Source organism: Ambystoma mexicanum, chromosome 6q (genome assembly GCF_040938575.1).
Source record: "Ambystoma mexicanum isolate Mex_15411 chromosome 6q, UKY_AmexF1_1, whole genome shotgun sequence".
Lineage (NCBI taxonomy): Eukaryota > Metazoa > Chordata > Amphibia > Caudata > Ambystomatidae > Ambystoma > Ambystoma mexicanum.
The window spans coordinates 1,424,868,455-1,424,887,567 of record NC_090937.1 but is presented as its reverse complement, the minus strand read 5'-3'; the positions used below and the strand labels follow the sequence as shown (position 1 = coordinate 1,424,887,567).

Below are 19,113 nucleotides of genomic sequence, written 5' to 3'. Positions count from 1 at the left end.
CTCATTCTTTTAGGGGAACATGTTGCTTTAAGGAGGCCAGGCCCAGACTGGCGGGCTGTATCAACAGTGAGGACCTGCATCATTGTTACCAGGATGTACATACAATGGATGTGCATGCTATTGCCATTAGCACCCGGCTGCACTGAAGCAGGCATCCCAAGAGTTCCCCTCTGCATAGGCTAGTGCAATGGTGGCTGAGAAGCAGGTGAAATGGACTCGAATCTAAAGTGGAGCCTGGCAAGTTGCAAGTCTTTGTTTTAACTAAATTTATTTGGCATTTTGCTAAGCGCAACATGCATACAAGATGCTGTATTAACATTTGGGTATTTGAGGGCGCAACTAGCTACTGGATGCAACAGAGCACTTCACAATCATAGGGGGAAGCTAATGAGGGAGCAGGTCAGGATCAAGATGGGCCGGAGGGAGCAGGCAGCACGTGGCTCAGGAACAGGGCTTGTAGTAGGAGATGCAGCTGATACTCAGATTCGATTGGCTGAGGCTACAGCCTGTGATAGAAGGTCTTGTATACTTTGCATGGATGTTGTTGAGGGGTTGTTGTGATGTGCCAAATACACTTCAGCACTTAACCTCTACAGAACTCACTTTGTCAGACATTTACTACCTATCTTGTCATCATGGATGGTGTGCTGACGAGTAGAGCGTCAAGAATATGCACACGAGGTGTAGGTCCCGGACTGATCATCTCCCAGGAGATCTTTGTGACCAACACGTGAGCACCATCGCACATAAACAGGTGCGTGTGTATGTGAGAGAGTGAGCGAGAGAGACGGCCATGTCCATGAGGGACCCTCTACCTTTAAATCCTTGCTCATAGGATTATGCATGATCTTTAAGGCTGCCCCGTGTGCATCTATTCTGTGCATAGGATTGGAGAGAGCATGCGCCGTGCACAGCCGCATTTACTCTGTTGTTGGCCATATGGTGTGGGGGAGCAAGCATTTCATTCGTGTTCCTGTTACTTTAGCAAGACAGGGTTCCCGTCATCTCCTGAGGTCAAAGTATTAGGCAATGAGTTATGAAGCAAGGGCAAACGTGACTGCAATGTCTTTTTTCAGTTTTTTTAAGTTTATGGGTTTGGTTATGTAGTTTCCGTTCGGTTTTTAGTTCAAATAGGTTCATTGCGAAAGAGTTCAGAAGTGAAGACATGTTAATTTTCAGAAATTCTCTTCTACGACAGTGGTCTCAAAACGATTTCTGTTGGGCTGGCCCACCACTTCAGTAAGAAAAAACAATGGACTAAACCCGCAAAATGCGAACCTGCTAATACTTACTCAATGAGCTCCTCCAAAATCGCCGAATGCCCCGTCACCCGCCCCTCCCCCAATGTGAAAGGAGCTTTCATTCTCTGATATCAAGCTCCCGGGTGTTGCAGCCCCACCGACACCGATTGAACCCCGCTGCCATCGGGGTAATGGCCATGTTCTCCAAGTCAATATTTGCACAGGAACCAGCATTGGCAAACGTGCTTTGCAGTAGACTATATGCACCCCCAGTTTTCGGGATCATAATTTTACACGGCTTAACATTACCTGGGTAACAAAGGACCATATTCATGCTCATGTAACAAACAGCCTCTCACACAGTTCTACCCCATAGCACACAAAAGTGTGCAGCGTGACTTTGACAAGTTGTGATTTAGTACGGGGCAAAAAACCTAAACTGTATCTGAGCGCATACCTTACGGGCGAGGTGTTAGAAAACAAGGAAGTTAAGAGGGCAAAAAGAAAGGGATTCGTGCGTTTTCGTCGTTGTCCTTTTACACGTTTGTATTTTAAACGTATGTTTTGCTACAGGCTCTTTTGTTTTTTAAAATGGTGGGTGGGGGGGTGGCACCCTCCAACAAACCCACAACCACCTCGCCCCAAACCCGATCCTAAACACACAACTCACTTTTTTTTTATTTGCTGGAAACTACAGAGTCAAAAAGTACACGTTGAAAATGCAAACGTCTAAAATACCAGCAGCACAAACATCATACGCTGGAGACGGGGACCTGCTGCTGTGGGCATTGGGTCGATTGGGAGGATACTTTATATAGCCCCAAAACTAGATACACGACTCGTGGGAACCAACGTGCACGCCTGGACCTATGGGGCAAGACTGTCACACTAGAAGCCAGTAAAGTGCTTACCGCAACATGGTGGGATTTATGAAGACCATAGATATTCATGTTAAAGAATATTTGTACCACGCCCTATCACCACCAGAGTGGTCCCCTGGCGCTCTGGCGGTTCTGAAAAAAGGGAAGGAGGGGGGTGAGTTAGTGGGAATAAGCTGGAAAAATGCAAGAGAGCAGGGATTTGCTGTCGACGACCTCACCCCGGTGGGTTCGTTGTCTGGGCTTGGGGTGTTTTACGGTCAGTAGTCGTCGTGTGCTGTTGTGCGAGTCTATGTGTGGTTTGTTTTCTTGTTGCAGTGTAGTGAAATTTGTGCGGATTGTTGTTTTGTAGGCTTGTGGTTGTGTTTGGTTCGAGTTTGAGAGGTGTAAGCGGAGGGGCAAAATTGTTAGTGGATTGGTTAATTGGCATTGCTGTCCGGAAGTGAGGTGCTGAATTTTCGTATTCTCTCCAGGTGGGGTGCGGAAGAGTGTCTGCTTCTCTGTCCTGATTTGGGCTGTCCGATACCCGTAGTCCCTTTCACACATTGGCAACCACTCACATTCATACCCTTACCCAAGTTCGGCCTCGGCCACCTATGTGACATCTGTCTGTATGCGGGGCAGGCACGCGTTTGTGTGTCCCTTCAAATCTGGCTCAGAGAGCATTCACAATCCAGTCAGTGAGAGGCATTGATTAGCCAAGGCTACTCCATCCGTATGTGGCGGGTGGTTGGCATTCATCATCTTATTCAGTTGTTTATGCAGGCTATCGCTCCCAGCCCCTTCGAAACGTGGCACATGCCAACACTTTCAATTACGTCCAGGGGTGGCATCTGCTTTCATTCACAACTCCATACGGTCAACGCCCATGCCAATGTCCACAACTTCGTTCAAATGTGGCAAGTACCAACATTCACACATCTCTATACAAGTATTATACCTGGTAGCAATTATGGGGCGGGTGAGGTTGTTGGCTGGAGTTGGATAGGGAAGCCGATTTCTGTCCTCATGGTGGTCGCTTGTGTCCCTTTTGACTTAGCATCGTCTCTCTTGTTGTAGTAAGAGTTTCTCTGGTCGGTTCTGGGTGTTGTCAGTGTTATCCTAAATTTGGTCATGCTTTTCTGTGTCTTTCCCGTTCGGTTGTTTCGGTTTTTCAGTTTGAATCTGTGGTGTTGAAGAGCCAGGTTTTTAGTAATTTTCTGAATTGTAGGTGGTCTTTGGTGTTTCTCATTTCTTTTGGGATGATGTTCCAGGTTTTTGCGGTTAAGCGGGAGAAGGAAGAGCCCCCAAGTTTTTTCTTAAGGTATGGTTTTTGTTCCAGGCGGTTTTAATTGCTTGATCTTGGGAGTCTCGTTGGCTTGCAGACTATTATTTTCTTTTGTAGGAATTCAGCTCCTTGTCCGCCGCTTGCCCTGAGATAAGAAACTCCAGTATTTTCCACACTGCAAACAATCCATTTGATGCTTAGCAAAGTTACATAAAGGGCATTAGCATATTTGAGATTCTATATCAAAGTCAGGACACAAGCATTATGTTTTTCTTTCTTTTAATTTTAACTCAAGCAGCAAACGTTAAAAAAATAAACGTTCTACTATATTTCCCATGATAAATATGTAGTCTTTTTTAGTTTGGCCATTAGGTAGCGATGAAAGTGCTACCTATAAAGCCGAAAACATGGTAATTTAAATAAGAACTTTAACATGAGAGCTTGAAATAGGAGCTTTGAATGTTTTGTAATGCTTTTCAATGCAGGTTGACATAGGAGGATGGATTTATGTAGTTTTGTTTCACAGAATCAGCCGAGCTTCCATGATAGATGCGGCTGGCAGTTCAGGGAATGCTGTGGTTTGCAATGGAGGCCATGGTAGGCAAGGAGGACGACGGCCAGATCCATCTGCCGCCATGACCCCTGCCCACGCCTATTCATAGAGAAGCTGAAGTTATCGGCAAAACAATATTAGACAATATTAGCGCTGCGCATCAAAAGCTTGTTCTCGCTCCTGCAAACGCTAAAACTTTAGGCTTACGGGCAGCGTGATCCTGCATCGCGAAGGCACTGTTATCGGAGAGGTCACTGCGCCGCCCCCCTCTCCCTACACAAAGCACATGCCAAAAGTATGCAGCAAACAATGCCATGAACATATAAAGCAAAGATGAGAGTATACAGTTTTTCTATGTTATTCCACTTATGATGAACTTATGTTCAGTACATGGTTATATTTCCAAATTATTATTAACAGAATTCAGAATGTCCTTCATCTGTCAATTTATTCTCTTCAAATTCAATACGAGTTGACCAGCCAACACGTGTTTCGAATAAACCGTCTCTCTAAAGGCTAAGCTTTTCATTCATGAGACCGTTTTATTGAGGGATAGAAATGCTCCTCCTGAAATTATGCAGGCTCTGGTAAATTGCCCAGATGTACCCATTATTGGGGCAATTTACTAGAGCCTACATATGCAGTGGGACCCGTTGGTGCAGGAAAGCTTTCCTCTCATACACACGCCACGCCCCCCTCGTGCTCACTCTCCAGTGTGAGATGTCGGGTGTTGTTCACTCTTGAGTTGATTGCAAGAGGTCAGACGAAAAATAACTAGTGTGCGCTTATCACGCGTTCGGTGGCAGAAAAGGGTTGGGGGTTATTCTCTGCTGGCCCCAATGGTGTAATGTGTCTGGCACCAATGGTTTAATGTTTAGCTTACTTTTACACATTGCGTTTTGCTTCCCGGCTGTCCCTTCCAGCCTGCCTACTTTAAAACTTTGCAACCTTCACCTTGCACCCTGGTGCATATGAATGCAATCTGCAAATGAACAGTAAATGCCAAAACTATTGGCATTGCCAAGGCTTGTTTATAACCTGTGACCAGGTCATCCAATTAGGTCCTCCTCTCGGCTACACCTGCTCCTCTTTCCTCAACTCTTCCTTCGCTGCAAGAGCAGCAGATAAGTACACTCTTTATTTCCATGTGGACATCTGTGGAGATGAGCAGTGTTTTCACCAGTCCCCCACCCACTGCCCCAGTCAGGGATTCGCTCCGGAGCAGGGCCGTAGGGGAGTCTTTCACTCCCTCGCTCACCTACACCGATCACCTTTGGTGCGCTGGTTGAGAAGAGAGCGTGAACCGAGTCAGAACCTCCTTGTGAGTCGCAGCAGGCTCCAGGCAGCAGTTGCTGCATGGACGTGCAGGCACCCGTACCAAGGCTCCAGCTTCCGCTTCCTCGTTGTACGAGGGGAAGGCAATACAGTGAAAGGACCCGAATCGTGTCCGACAAATGCTTGGAACCGCCGCTCCATAACAGCAGTAACACAATTAGGCCTACACAAGATGAGGAGGCTGAAAGTGTCCTCTGGTAGCAGCCATAAAGAAAATTTCAATGGCACGATCAGAGCCAGAATGGTCTGAGGAGGAGCCGACTGAGCAAGACAGCTCTATAGCAGCCAGATGTTGGGGTGGTCAGGAAAGGTCCCTGTGATTACAAGGGGTTCATGTTGCGCGCACCATACTGCTAACTGGGGCTGGCGGCGAGCTGGGTGCCAAGTTGCAATTTCATAGTTATCAAAGTGTAGTTAATTATGGATGGGATATGTTACTTTAGTGTTCCTGTTGGTCTAGAAATTAATTAATTATTGCTTGCAGGCGCACAGAAAGAAAACGTTAAATCCACCAAACGTAAAAAACACACATGTACAATAATACAAATACATTGGGAATTCACGAATCTCACAAATTAATCAGAAATGCAATAGTTTCTACCCTTGTTGCAAAATGTACTTTGACTTTCAAACTGGCTTTGCCAGGTTTTCAGAAGGCAGGTGAATGAGTAACTTCACAAACCTTTTCAGTGAGCAGCTGCACGATGAATTCTATGTAGCAGGGACATTCTGGGCTATGGGGCTGACAAAGAACAAGTCATCTAGTGAAAAGGTCAGTTTGTCAACAGGTTTATGATTTAACAGTTCTGCAAGGGAACAGATGTAATCTCGTTCTCGTTCATTGCTCTGAAGTCACCTAAAGGGGGTTGACCATTTGCTTAGGCTGGCAATAAAGACGAGGCCAGAGGACAGGGTGTCCGGTGTTAAATTGTTTTTACAGGTTGAAACTAGAGGCTGTATGTGCTCTAGTGGTAGTCACGTAAATTAGTATATCTTAAGAGGAGCCAGGAGTCTGGGGCAGATGACATCGCAATCAGTAGTTCAAAGAAAAGCCCATTAATTCAGTCTGTCTTCATATTGCTAAAATATTCAAGCAGGCCATGTGCAAACACACTTAAGGTCAAAGGCGCTAGGCCAGTTATTGCTTCTAATTAATTATGTTTCAATACCAATGTCCAACTATGTGCTGACGTCATGACGTACCACGGACGAATCCTAACACGATGTTGAATAAGATCTGAAGATGACTTAAGATAAAAATTGCCAATGAAAGGATAGGAATTGGGATAAGATGGGATTTCTTTGAAGACGGTTTTGTCCAATCATGTTTGGGGGTGTATTGCAATAAAGAATCCAAGAGAGTTTTAATTGTTGCAAAACTATATAAAATATATGAACTGATGTAGTTTATTGAGACTTGAGTTAGTTTGGTCCTGCATCACCATCTTACTGCTCCCCAGAAAATTGTACAATAAACTTGTTTTATGTACAACTGTGTACTCACTTCTTAAGTGGTGGGCCTGTTTGGATTAAGGTGATTAAAGGCCCATCCACACCAGCCTTCAAAGGGTTCTGGGATCCTCAGTAGAGAGCTCCATAAAGAAAGCAGTGTCAGACATGCTGATCTCAATCCAGCTTAAACTGAATGATATGGAGATACACAGGAGGGGCAAAGTCTCCCACAAAAGAGCAGGGAGCACTGCATTTGCGGGTAGTGCCAAGGTCCTCAAGAAGCTCAAGGCCCATTTGGCTAATTGGGGCAAAAAGACACTGCATGCATCCAGATAGGCAAAAAATCGTTGCAGACGCATACAGTAGGCTTACCTGAAAGAGAACACCAAGCCTCTAGTAAGACCCTCTAGCCCGGATGTATAAGTGACAGGGCAAGGAGAAGAGGATGACTCGCCAGGGTCAAGTCAGGGGGCGGAATCTGAGGAGTCCCTAGATGCACTGGAATTAATGACCGGCTCCCCACAAGAGTGGGCAGAGGAAAAGGTTCCGCAAGATGACTCTGCAGAATTGGAAGGTACCGAGTGGATGTTTTCACAATAGGATTTGGTACATCCAGAGTCAGAAGAATGGGTGCCATCACCCAGAGTGACAGAGTACCTAAAGGAAAGAGTATGCAAAGCCCTGGATAAGGAAGTCGGGACACCCTTCAAGGGCAGAAAGTCCACATTCCTAGATAGTAGGCAAAGTGACGGCTACACCAGAGCCCGAGGCCAAGATGTTAACATTCTTGGGAAAGGGCATCAGAGACCCTAAGAAGCGTATAGGCAGAGCTTGATGATCCAGTTAGGATAAATAGTTTGACGTAACAGGGCCACCAGCTAACATCTTATACTTGGAGGAGAAGACAATCGCCAGGTTCACAGATCGACCTACAAGTTCTGGCGAGTCAGGCGCAGAGCACTCGGTCTCCTGGGGAATGCCAATAGCGCCATTTCAGCTGAGAGGCACAAATTTAGGGTAAGTAGCCTCATCACAAGCTGGTGCAACAGAGCAAGGGCTACTCTTTGGGGACCCTTTCACCAAAGAAGTAGCCACATTTGTAGGGACCTACAGAGCACTGGAGAAAGCACATTCCTCCATCAAGAGATTTTACATCCAAGATTTTCCACAAGGCCGGCAAGACCATACGTCTGATGCCTTCTTCCCGAAGAGGGGGTGTGGAGGAAGAGGGTACAATTGGAAAAAAGCTTCCAGCAAACCAGCCCAAGAAGCTGGTATGCGTTGTAAGCACAGCTCTACAGCCACCAGTGGTAGGGCAGTACAGCGATTTGGACGCAAGCAGGGGATGATTGGATAAGGCATCCGGGGGTTTCAGCAGGACCCTACCAGAGGGCAGAGCCAAGGCCCATGCTATTTTCAGCAGGGGACCACACGCTTCCTAACAAAGAAGTAGCCGATCTGGTGGAGAAGGCAGCGAATGCCTACAAAGCTGTCTGGACTTGGCCGCTGGCACAATCTATTTTTAGTAAAAGGAAATGAGGAAAAAGACCAGTGCGCAACCCGCGGGGAAAGGAAGGACTTTATTCTGTACAGGCATTAAAAGATGGAAGGAATCCACGTACTACAGGATATCCACTTTCAGGGAGACTGCCTTTTACACCTCGATCTGAAAGACGCCTAGCTTACTGTGCTGATGTTTACTCTGCACAGGCACTCTGAGATTCAGATGGGAAGGCAGTTTGTGGGAGTTCATGAGCCTGCCATTCGGGATCTCCTCAGCTCCTTGGCGTTTCACGAAACTAATGAAGCCATAGCAGCGAGGCTCAGAAGAAGGATGCTGTACCATTCTATACCTGGATGACATGATCCTCATGTCGCTGGACAAGGAAGAACTGCAGCAACAGGCAGAGAAGGCAGTAGTTCTCCTTCGGAGTCTAGGATTTCCTGTGAATTGGGAGAAATTGGACTCAATGCCTTCCCAGATAGAGTTTCTGGGATTTCGGATAGACGGTGCATGCAGCCCTCAAGCCTGAGAGAACTAGCCAGAGTGATAGGCCTGCTAACATCATCAATAAAAGCCATATTTCTGGGTCTGCTGCATTACAGGGCACTTCAGAGATTGAAAGCGACCCATCTAAGGAGAAACATCTCTTACACGCAACAAGTATTGCTATCTATGGAAGCAAGGGTAGAGCTCCTATGGTGGTGGAACCACATGGAAGCAATGAGCGGCAGAGACATTTTTGGGTTGGCTCTGGACAGAGTCAGATGCCAGCAGGCAAGACTGGGGAGCCAGATGCAGAGACCTTGCCACAGGAGGGAAATAGTCAGGAGCTTGGTTCCACATCAATTGCTTACAACTCTTGGCAGGCTGCTTCGCATTGATCACGTTCCCCACAGGCAAGGTGATTTGTTGTATCCTCCTGAAGATCGACAAGATATATCGGCAGTGAGGTACATCAAACACAAGGGGGGGGGGGGGTACTAGACAGATTTCTGGCAGAGATGACCAAGGACTTCTGCCTATACAGACAGATTTTGACAACAGCAGAGTACCTCCCCGGCCTATCCAACGTGGTAGCCAACTGGATCTCGAGATACCTTATTAGCAACTGTGACAAAGTTGCACAAGGAAATTGTCTCGAATCTGCAGCAGCGATGGGGTCTCTTACAGACGGATCTGTATCCATTTGCATCACCACTCAAAACACAACTACCCAGAGTCTTCAGCTGGAGTCTCGACCCAGAGGCAGTAGCTTTGAATGCGTTCCTTCATGCCTGGACCTACGGTTGAATTATGCATTTCCGCCATTCATTTGATAGCAAGGGCACTGGCATCCATCAGGCAGAGGTGGTGCTCGTAGTCCTATTTTGAACCTTACGTTTGGTTTCCAGTTTTTCTAGAACTTTCCTCAGATTTTCTGATCCTTCTTGCCAAGTTTCCTTCCCTATTGAAGAATCCCTGAGGAGAGGGTGACTGATTCCAGAGAGGCGGCTGAACCTCACAGCCTGGAGGATTTCAGGGAACGATGGTTAGTGCCAGGCCTTTCAGAGACGGCATGGACTTCATCAGACGCAGCTGGGCCCTCTCTACCGCCAACTGATACACAGTATCCTAGGGAGTGTGGGTAGCTGGTGCCTGCAACAGCAATTGTATCCCTTTTCAGCACCTGTTGGGGATATTTCTAAGCATTGCTAGCAGCAGAAGGGAAGGTTTACAGGACAGTAAACATATCGCTCAGCGATATTAGCGGGTCCGAATCTAATACGTGGGCACCAGCAGGTGGAGCACCCTCCAGTTTGCCGAATGCTTAAAGGCATTAGATTAGGGATTCCCCCACCGGCATGTTATGAAGTACTTTGGGATGTCAATGGAGTGCTGGACTTCCTGCGTCAATGGCCGGAGTACAGAGACCTTTCACACATGGTCTTATCTAGTAAACTAACAACACTCGTGTCTAATTTCATGTAAAAGAGTATCGGCCGTGAAAGCCTTAGATCTAGGAGGCAGATCATACTCCCCAGAGTAGTTTTACGAATTTCCAGGTAAACTAAAAACGCATAGTAGTGTACCCCTACTTTCCAGAGCATCCTAACCAATGTACAGTTAGATGTCTGAAGGCATGCAAGGGCGCTCAGGGCAGACACTAGAGGCCAACTGATGATGGCAATAAGGAATCCTCATAAACCAGTCTCTTCATCCCCAGGCAGGGATTGACATAGTGGTTTCAGAGGGCGTTCGTCAACAGGGGCTATGGAGTCTAAAGCTTTCCATGTGAGAGTGCGACTAGAGGGTATTATGAAGAGGGCCGATTGGTCCGGCGAATCGGTTTCTTTCAAACACATTGAACAGCTGGTTCCGTTAGTGGCAAGCAAGCTTTGAACAAGCACGCTTTGAACAAGCACAATGCTCGCCTCCTGTCTTGACATAGAATGAAGATTTTCCTAGAGAGCTTGATGTAAAGTCTTGATTCTATTAAAGACATGGCGGCGAACATTATCCCATCCTTTTGCACAACTATGTACCTTGCAAGACAGATTCTATGAAGCTAGTCAGCGATTCAGATTAAGGTAAGAGGGGTAATGCAGAACAGTATGTACGTATGAATGAGCATAGAGTAGGAAAAAAACATGCATATTGTTTATCTATTTAAACCTCACTACATAACAATGTATGACATTTGTTGTGTCTCATTCCAACCCAACTTGGAGAATAATGCAGAGTGTTGTTTTTTGTTTAGGGACTGAAGGGAAGCTGGCAGAGGAAAATGAGGTTGACCTACAAGTTACAGCAAGCCTTGAGAAGTATGGAGAATGAATAGCAAGTGTAGAGGTGCAGCTCTGGCATCCAAGAAAGGAAGTGTTAAGGAAAGAGGAGCAGTCTAGCTGAGAGGAGGCCCTAATAGGATGACCTCGTTGATGGGTTATATAAAAATTAAAAAAAAAACATTTTTCCCTAGTTTTCATGGGAAATGTAGTAGATTAACGTTATATTTGTATAATGTTCGCTGCTTGAGTTAAAATTAAAATAGAAGCATAATGCTCGCCTGTCTTTAATAGAATCAAGACTTTCCATGAAGCTCTTAGAAAATATTCATTGGTGTACGTTAAGCCTCCAACCACCATTGAAAATTCCAGTCTAGTTAGGTAGACGCGGACTCGACAATGTGAGCGAAGGTTGAAAAAAAGCACTTTTCACTGCTTCCTCTGCCATGTCGATTGACACAGATTCTTCGCTGATTGGCAGACCCTGTTCCAAAACATTGGGCGACACAGGGTGCCTCACTGGATCCATTCAAAGATGTTTAGGTGCTTACAGTATTACCTCAGTTTTGGATGGATTTAATTGCAGACAGTTGTATAACATCCATGCATTAACTTACCTCAGACCATTTATCAACCGAGTAAAAGATCTGTAGGAAAACCATTTTAAAAGGTGGAGGGGCGAATGTAGATGTTAAAAACAGTCAAAATGGTGAACCCAGGTGGAATAACACAGGAAACAAGGATAGAATCTGAAAAGAAAGGAACAGGTCTCACTGAATGAGATCAGCCAGATTAAAACATCCCTGCCTAAAGTCTCCTCACAGGTGGCCAGGGACAGGCAGACGCTTCCTGATCCTGACTTTGGGGGTGGTCCTGTGGGGTGGGTGGGGGGGGGGGGGGGGGGGGGGGGGAGAAATCACCTGGGAAGAGAAAAGGCTCTGGGAGGTGAAAAGAATCAATGGGGTGAGACAGTATTTACTCCCTCTAAGGAAGAGGTATTACAAATGTCAAAATACCCAATTGCTTGTTGCCACATTAATCTAACTGTTTAATTTGTTGTACACCTAAATATGGGTAAAATCAACCAAAGCTATGGTATAAAACGAACGTAAATCAGGCCCAATTTGAAACCCCTAGAGCTAAATGCATTCCTAACTCAAAAGAGGAAACGGAAATAAGTCTGAATAATAATCGCCAAAAACCTTATTCCTTTTTTCAAACCAAACTGGTAAATGATTTCTATAATATTCCTTTAAAGAAAATAGAACGCAAAACAGCAAATTAAGAAGAGTTAGAAAAACTTACCAAGGACTTTAAGTCCCATAATTCCCTCAGTACTGGGACGAGAAAGAGGGATGCAGAGGAACACTACTATGGGAGTGATTTCCTAATCAGTGTAGATGACCTACACCTGAAAAGCTTAAAAGGCCCTCTCGGGTGTAGGCATCAGAAACAGGAGAAGTAGAAGCATAGCAGTGGAGGAAGAAGCAGCAGCGCAGGCCGTGGTTGCAGCTGAGAGGGAAGCCTGAGGCGAGAGAAGATGCCGGGACCACTGAAATGCTAGAAGATGTGGTGGGTGCCGTGAGAGTCTTTGCCTTTGATTCTCCCTGTTGCAGAGGTCACGCAGGAAGGGTGCGAAAGAGACACTTGCCCGACACTGTTCCGTTGAAAAAGGTTCGCGCAGCAGGAAGCAATGGTAAATGCTCCCTCTTCGGAGATTCCAAGTGGCTGTGTTGCACCTTGCCCTCTCTGGAGCCAAGGAGGCTCCATTCATCAGTGGGGAGAGCGGAAGAGGACCAGAGGAGGCTGTCCACCCAACCGCGAGGAGCCACAAATACTCCAGGCCTGCGAACACAGAGTGGAGCATAATCGAGGGACTTACCTGGTCAGTTCACAGCTTCTCAGTGACTCCAGAGTGCTCCAACGTAGTCCATGTGTTCACGGTTGGCCGCTTCACTGGCTATTGAGTGAAAGCAGCAGTAGCCGTCATTTTGAATACCAAACTATACGCAACCCAGCAAAGTTGTGCCCTTTGAAACAAAGTAACTGTATAAATAAGCGCATGAGTGTGTGGAAAGCCTGGAAACCCTCTGGGGAAGCTGTAGAAAGTCCAAAAGCTTACAGGCAGTACCCAAGCCAATAGTGTATTAATAACCAGCAATACCAACATAACTTGCACTCCTCAAGGCAATAGGGGAATACTGAGAGGCTTAATGATTGTGAGACTTACTGCTTAAGTGCTATGGAACACAGATCTTCAAGTGATGGAAACCTACATTGCCAAAGCCAAGATAGACAAAACATGATGCAATCTTTTGGGCATTATTTGGTTGTTGGTGCAGAGGGGAAAGAAAGGTGGCAAACAGGCTGCCTTTCTGGAGAAGGTTATCCAGAGGGAGAGGAGCATATCTGCCAAGGAGTCTTAAGAAACCACATTGGTGCTCTTTGTTTCACCACAACAACCTGTTTAAAGTTTGATACTAAAGAAGTTTAATGAAGTTGTTATTCTTAGTTGGAACTTTTCACTGAAGCAGTTTTATGTTCTTGTTGAAGTAGATGGGCAGGCGAGTACGCCCGTACGGCAAGAGGTTATTGCCCAAAATAACTAGACAAAGGAATAAGCCAGGTAGTAGTTGATACAAGTGCTAAACTGTGTTTCTAACAGAATCAACTCGTGTTGATATGTCGCATTTGAAGAAGAATTGTGAAAGTCAGCTGAAGAAAAGTTAGAATTCTGTGGCCACGGCCTATTTGGTTCTATGTGAGAGAGCAAAAAGAAGACTGTAGGCTGGCCATCAAGTTAGTTTTCCACACATGATTGCAATTGGGATGCTACAATCTTCTGGAGAAAGTTCACGGACCAAGGAAAACCCACTATGGGACAGTAGTTCTTCTAAATGGTAGGGTCCAGAATGGACTTCATTAAACGTGGAGTAATACCATCCTCGTTTAGGACTGTGGATCCACCACTTCCTCTAGGAGAGTAACAAAACTGGCAAAGAAGGGGCTGGGGGGAGCTATACCATCGACTTCATGGTGTAGCTACTAAAGCAGGGACCACAAACTCTGGTCGATAGATGGGCTTTAAAGGGGAAACTAAAGCCGGCACCTCAACGGCAGTGGTAGGTTTATAATTAAAGTCAACGGTGGGCAGTGTGAGACGGGACATTGGTCCAGCCAAAAGAAGGTTTATCTTGGCATTGATCTCCACCTGTATGTTCGGGATCTAGGAAATGAAAAAGGATTTCATCTCAATTGATTAAACTTGGGAAGGTAAAACACTATTCTGTGCACAAGGAGGGTTAAGGAAGGCATAAACAACCCTAAAATTGCTAGATTTATTAGTGCCTTGAGTAACTTCTTCCAATAGAAAGAAAGGTATATAGTTTGAAAAATTTACTTTATATATGCTATACTGTTTACTTGGGTGATAGTACTGTGTAATGCCTAGTAATGATATTTGAGGCAAGGGCATTATGGTAGATCTTGCTATGCTGCGCTATTTGAGTTTATTCCTTTATGGTGTTTCGATGCTATGCTTGCTTTGCTAAGCTATGCTACGATGTGTTGCTGTGCCAATAGGTTATGCCACTCTCGATTTTGCCACTCTCTGATATTTGTAGGTAATGTTGTGTGAGGTGTGTTAGGGTGTGTGAACTATATATATGAATTTCAGACAAGGTTAGGCCACCAAATCATTGTTTCCTCACACTCCTATTAAGGGCACACAGAGGTTGTGGAAGGCCACAAAGCAGGACCCACCCCGAGACACAGACCTACTCATACACAAAGGTGGCAGGAATATAGCGCTGCTTCAACTACCTGCCCCACCTATATTCCCTGAGGACAACCAACCCATAGCAAAAGAACATCTCACCTGACAGCGATCAGCACTAAGAAGCCATGGAAATGGCAAACCTTGAGCTTTACAAATACCGTCTTAACATACCTTCTCATTACTTACTTGGTGTAGAAGCCTTGTGGGCATGGCAGACAGGAAAGCTGGCCCGGCTTATGCTGGTAGTGACCTTCTTGGCAGGGTTTGCAGTCCAAAGCATCTGCGCAGGAACCACTTGAACAGCAAGAACAACTTGCAGTTTCTAAAGCAAGAGGAGAAACAAGGGTGCAGCTGTCACATGAACGGTACAAGGCACCCCACAGATCTCAAGAAACATACAGGGTTGCAACCCCAGAATTATCCAGTCTCAAGGCAAAATGGGAACTGGATGTGGGACCTATTGACCCGGAAGACTTGTTTGTGGCACTGATGTTCCCCCCGAGACCGAGGAATCGCAATCTCTTCCAGACTCTGCCTAATACAGTTTAAGTTTCTTCAAAGAGTATTACTAATCTACGGTAACACAGATTAAATGGGGTCGGGGTGATGGTTCGCACTGTCTGCGTTGTGGGGTGGGAGAGGGTACATTTATCCACTTTTTATAGGAATGCCCTCAGATCCGCTACTTTTGGGTGACATCCTGCAATAAGCTATCCGATATACTGGAAGGGGAGATATCACAAAACCCCAAATTACTACTGTTGGGTGCTTGGGGAAAAGAATGTTCTAACCGCTATATTAAACTATTCTTATCCACAAAGATTGGCCTGATCAAACAGAACATTGCAATGAAATGGGGGGGTTGCGGAGTGCCCCAGTTTTGCACATTGGGTTGCTTATGCAAATATCTGTAGTTCTATGGAACAGCGTGTGTACACTGCACAGGGTTGTCCAGAGAAGGCAAAACAACTGGTAAAAGTGGAAGGAGGGGGCATGAATGAACAATATAAATGAATGCCACAAGAGGAAATGGAGAAAGGAGATTACCATTTCTCATCCTGGCTGTAAAATAAATATATATAGTGCAGATTATATATCTGAAAACTGTTAATTTGTGATGACCAATCATGTGTTACATGTTGTAAAAATCAATAATTTTTATACAACATACAAGGCGGTTCAACAGCAAAAGCTACAGTGAGGATGGGCACCACTTCTTACTAATAAAAACGCTGTTAATTCTTAGTTATTCAAAACACCATGTTTAGGGGGTGCAAGTCCCTCAAAATGTGCACACAACAGATAAGATACTCAAGATATAGCTAATAAGGATCCAAGCACAACGCCTGTGGTAAGGGCTGCACCTTGGGCAAAAATGCCAAAATGTATCCCTTATGATAAAGCAAATGCATACGCAATCCTGAATATAGAGTGTGCAACTTCAATACAATACATTTATGGTGGCAAAACAATATCTTGGTTTATTCAAAGAAAAGAATACAGAAAGATACTTAGTTGGGTATTAATACCATTAAATAAATGCAATTAAATAGTGAAAAGTAGCCAAAATAGAAAAAAACACCATAAAAAATCATCAACACCTATTCTAGCCTGCAGCAATCACAATTACGTCAATGTGTGCAACCGGTAAAGTACCTCGAAACCTGTGAGAAACAGAACAAAACAACCCTGAAGTATGTTGTGTTATTCCATTTACCGTATGAAAATGTAAGAAAAAGCCACACAAAAAAATGCTACCTCGAAAATCACAAGAGCTCACAAAAGAATATATGTGTGACTGCATACTGTTCGAAACACAAAATTCTTAATGACCCTCAATAATACACCCAGTTCTCCAGATAAGATTATTTTACTCCCTATTTTTTAAAGATGGGAGTAAAATGATTTCTTTATTTTTTTTTTTGGGAGTCAAAATGCAAGTTCAATTCCCAATGGGAGTATATTATAAGCGAGTAAAAATAGTTTCACTGGAAAACGGAAATGTTTTTAGTAATAATTATTCCTTTTTCACCTGGTTATTCAGACACGTTAAAAGATGCATGTTTACTTCTTCCAATAGGGCAGTAATAATAGTTTCTTCCTGTGGTTCTATGTGTACTACTGGTCCAAACATATCCATGTAGCAGCTGTGTGGGTGAAAGCAGGAGCACAAGGTCCTATGTGTCTGTTGCCTATTTTTTGTTGGGAGTATTTTTACTCCCCATTTTTAATTTTTTGAGTAGAGATGGCTGGTACACCCCTAATCTGTAGGCCTGAATAAACCTGCTCTAGCAATGAAAAATAAAGAATGATGGAGTTTAAAAAATGTAAGTTCCAACACATGGATACTATATCGTGCGTAATGTACTACCTAACTCGTCCCTTGTTATACTCGAAAAATCAAAGGTTGCATAGGAGCATATCATGTATTGAGACCTGCAACTCCAACCAAACCATATTCAACATTACATCCTGGACAATGTATGAATAAAGTACAAAATATAAATGAAACTAGAAAAACGAACTGATAAACAAAGGCAAGTCAATCACATCAACAACTTGCCGTTAAGTACGGAATGCTCTTCAGAGCAACATCTTCACGTGTTGACGTGACAACGCGATTACTTTCTGGACAATAACTAAATACAGACATACCTGCACCCACGTGTCTAATGAAAGCTTCAATGCAAAGCCAAAATTAAGTTAGTAATTACAGAAAGAGCTAAATCTAAAGCATGTACAATATTGCACAAGCCACTTGTGGATCGATACTAATACATCTGATGAAGAACAAAAGCTCTGAAGGAGCAGTACATACTAAAGCGCCTTGTAATGTCCCCTTTCTATGTGCATTTTGTTCGGTCTTGAATGACCGGCATCCCCTGTCCCCTTTCCGTTATTTGTTGTTGTCGGTTGCATCCCACTGAATGATGTTGAAGGCGGGGTTACTGCCTTTGCCAGTTCAGCAAAGAGATTAATGAAGACTGCACCCATGCTGGCTGTCTCCCATGTTTTATTTACTGCGCCATCATTGTGTCTTATTTATATTGACTCTGCAAGCGGGTATTCAACATTGGTGACAAGGAGGTCTTACCTGCTGCGTGTCCCTGTGCAGCAAAATCATACAGCAGTGCACCCTTGGGTCCGCACGCCGGTCTCCAGTATCCAACGGAGCCTATGAACTCTGTGCTTTGGCAGGACACATTGTATACTGCGTTCCACATCTACATGGTACTACCAAACTGCATTGTTTTACATGACGGTGCGTCAGGACTGCCTCAAGCCCTTACAACCATAAACGGCAAGCCAACGGCCAAGATGCCAACTCGCATCGTAAGGTGGGTACTTCGGTTACAAGAATATTCATTCACCATCATACACTGCCCGGTAAAGGACAGCAGGCCTGCTGATTTCCTGTCCCGATATCCTTTGCCTGCCAAAGAGGAGACAGTCCATCAAAGCCAATCAATATCTAAAACTACCTTGGAAGCAACGCTCTGCCTAAATCCGTCACAGTAACGCAACTACTAGAAGGCACGAAGAGAGACCAGCTGCTCATGGCAATACGGAAATGTGCGACTTCTGGTCAGTCGCACCTCAAAAACAAGCATGACCAGCCCCTGTCGGTAATAGAAGAGAAACAATTCCAGACATTTCACCTCATAAGGCACACTCCGTCGATCTCCCCGGAAGGGCTACTACTAAAGGAAAACAGTTGTAAGTTTACAAGACCAAATACTTTGGTTAGCACACACGGGACACTGGGGAATCGGGTCAATGAAGAGACCGCTCAGGACCAAAATTTAGTTTCCGCCGATGGATGACAATGTTTTTTTTTTATAACACTATTGAGTTTTATACACATAAAACAATATGAACATACATATAAATAATAAAAGGCAGCAGAGTCAAACGATATATCAAGCATAACAATCTTAAGTGTTTCCTGATCGGGACTACACTGACATTGAGGGGCGTGGGTGGGGAGTAGGGGGTTCCTCACTCCTCCATCCATTTCCCCCATATTTCCTGGAATTCTTTGGGGCAACCTCTCGCTTTGTAAATGCAGTGTTCCATGGATGCACACCTGCTTACTTTTGTTGGACCATCGGTTTAGGCACAGTGTCCCTGCCGAGCCCCAGGTTGCGGAAATCGGTCGTTTGCCCACTCCAAGTGCGACAGCAAGGAATCATTATTCATATTTGGTGAAGTCCACCTCCCCCAGATCCCTAGCAATATCAGTTTCGAGTCCATTGTAATGGAGGACCACAGCATCTTCGAAATCTTGTTGGTTCATTTCGCCCAGAAGGTCTGCAACACGTCGCAGTTCCAAATTGTGTGGA

General features: G+C 44.9%; 1 protein-coding gene across 2 annotated transcripts in view; it reads right to left on the bottom strand.

Annotated features, from left to right (window-relative positions):
- Positions 1 to 19,113, bottom strand: part of LOC138516754 (signal peptide, CUB and EGF-like domain-containing protein 1) — a 656,121-nt gene that overhangs the window by 355,263 nt on the left and 281,745 nt on the right. For both annotated transcript variants that reach the window (XM_069632130.1, XM_069632131.1), the window contains exon 3: positions 14,957 to 15,092. In XM_069632130.1, the coding sequence (XP_069488231.1) occupies positions 14,957 to 15,092 (136 nt within the window). The remainder of the gene's footprint in view (positions 1 to 14,956; positions 15,093 to 19,113) is intronic.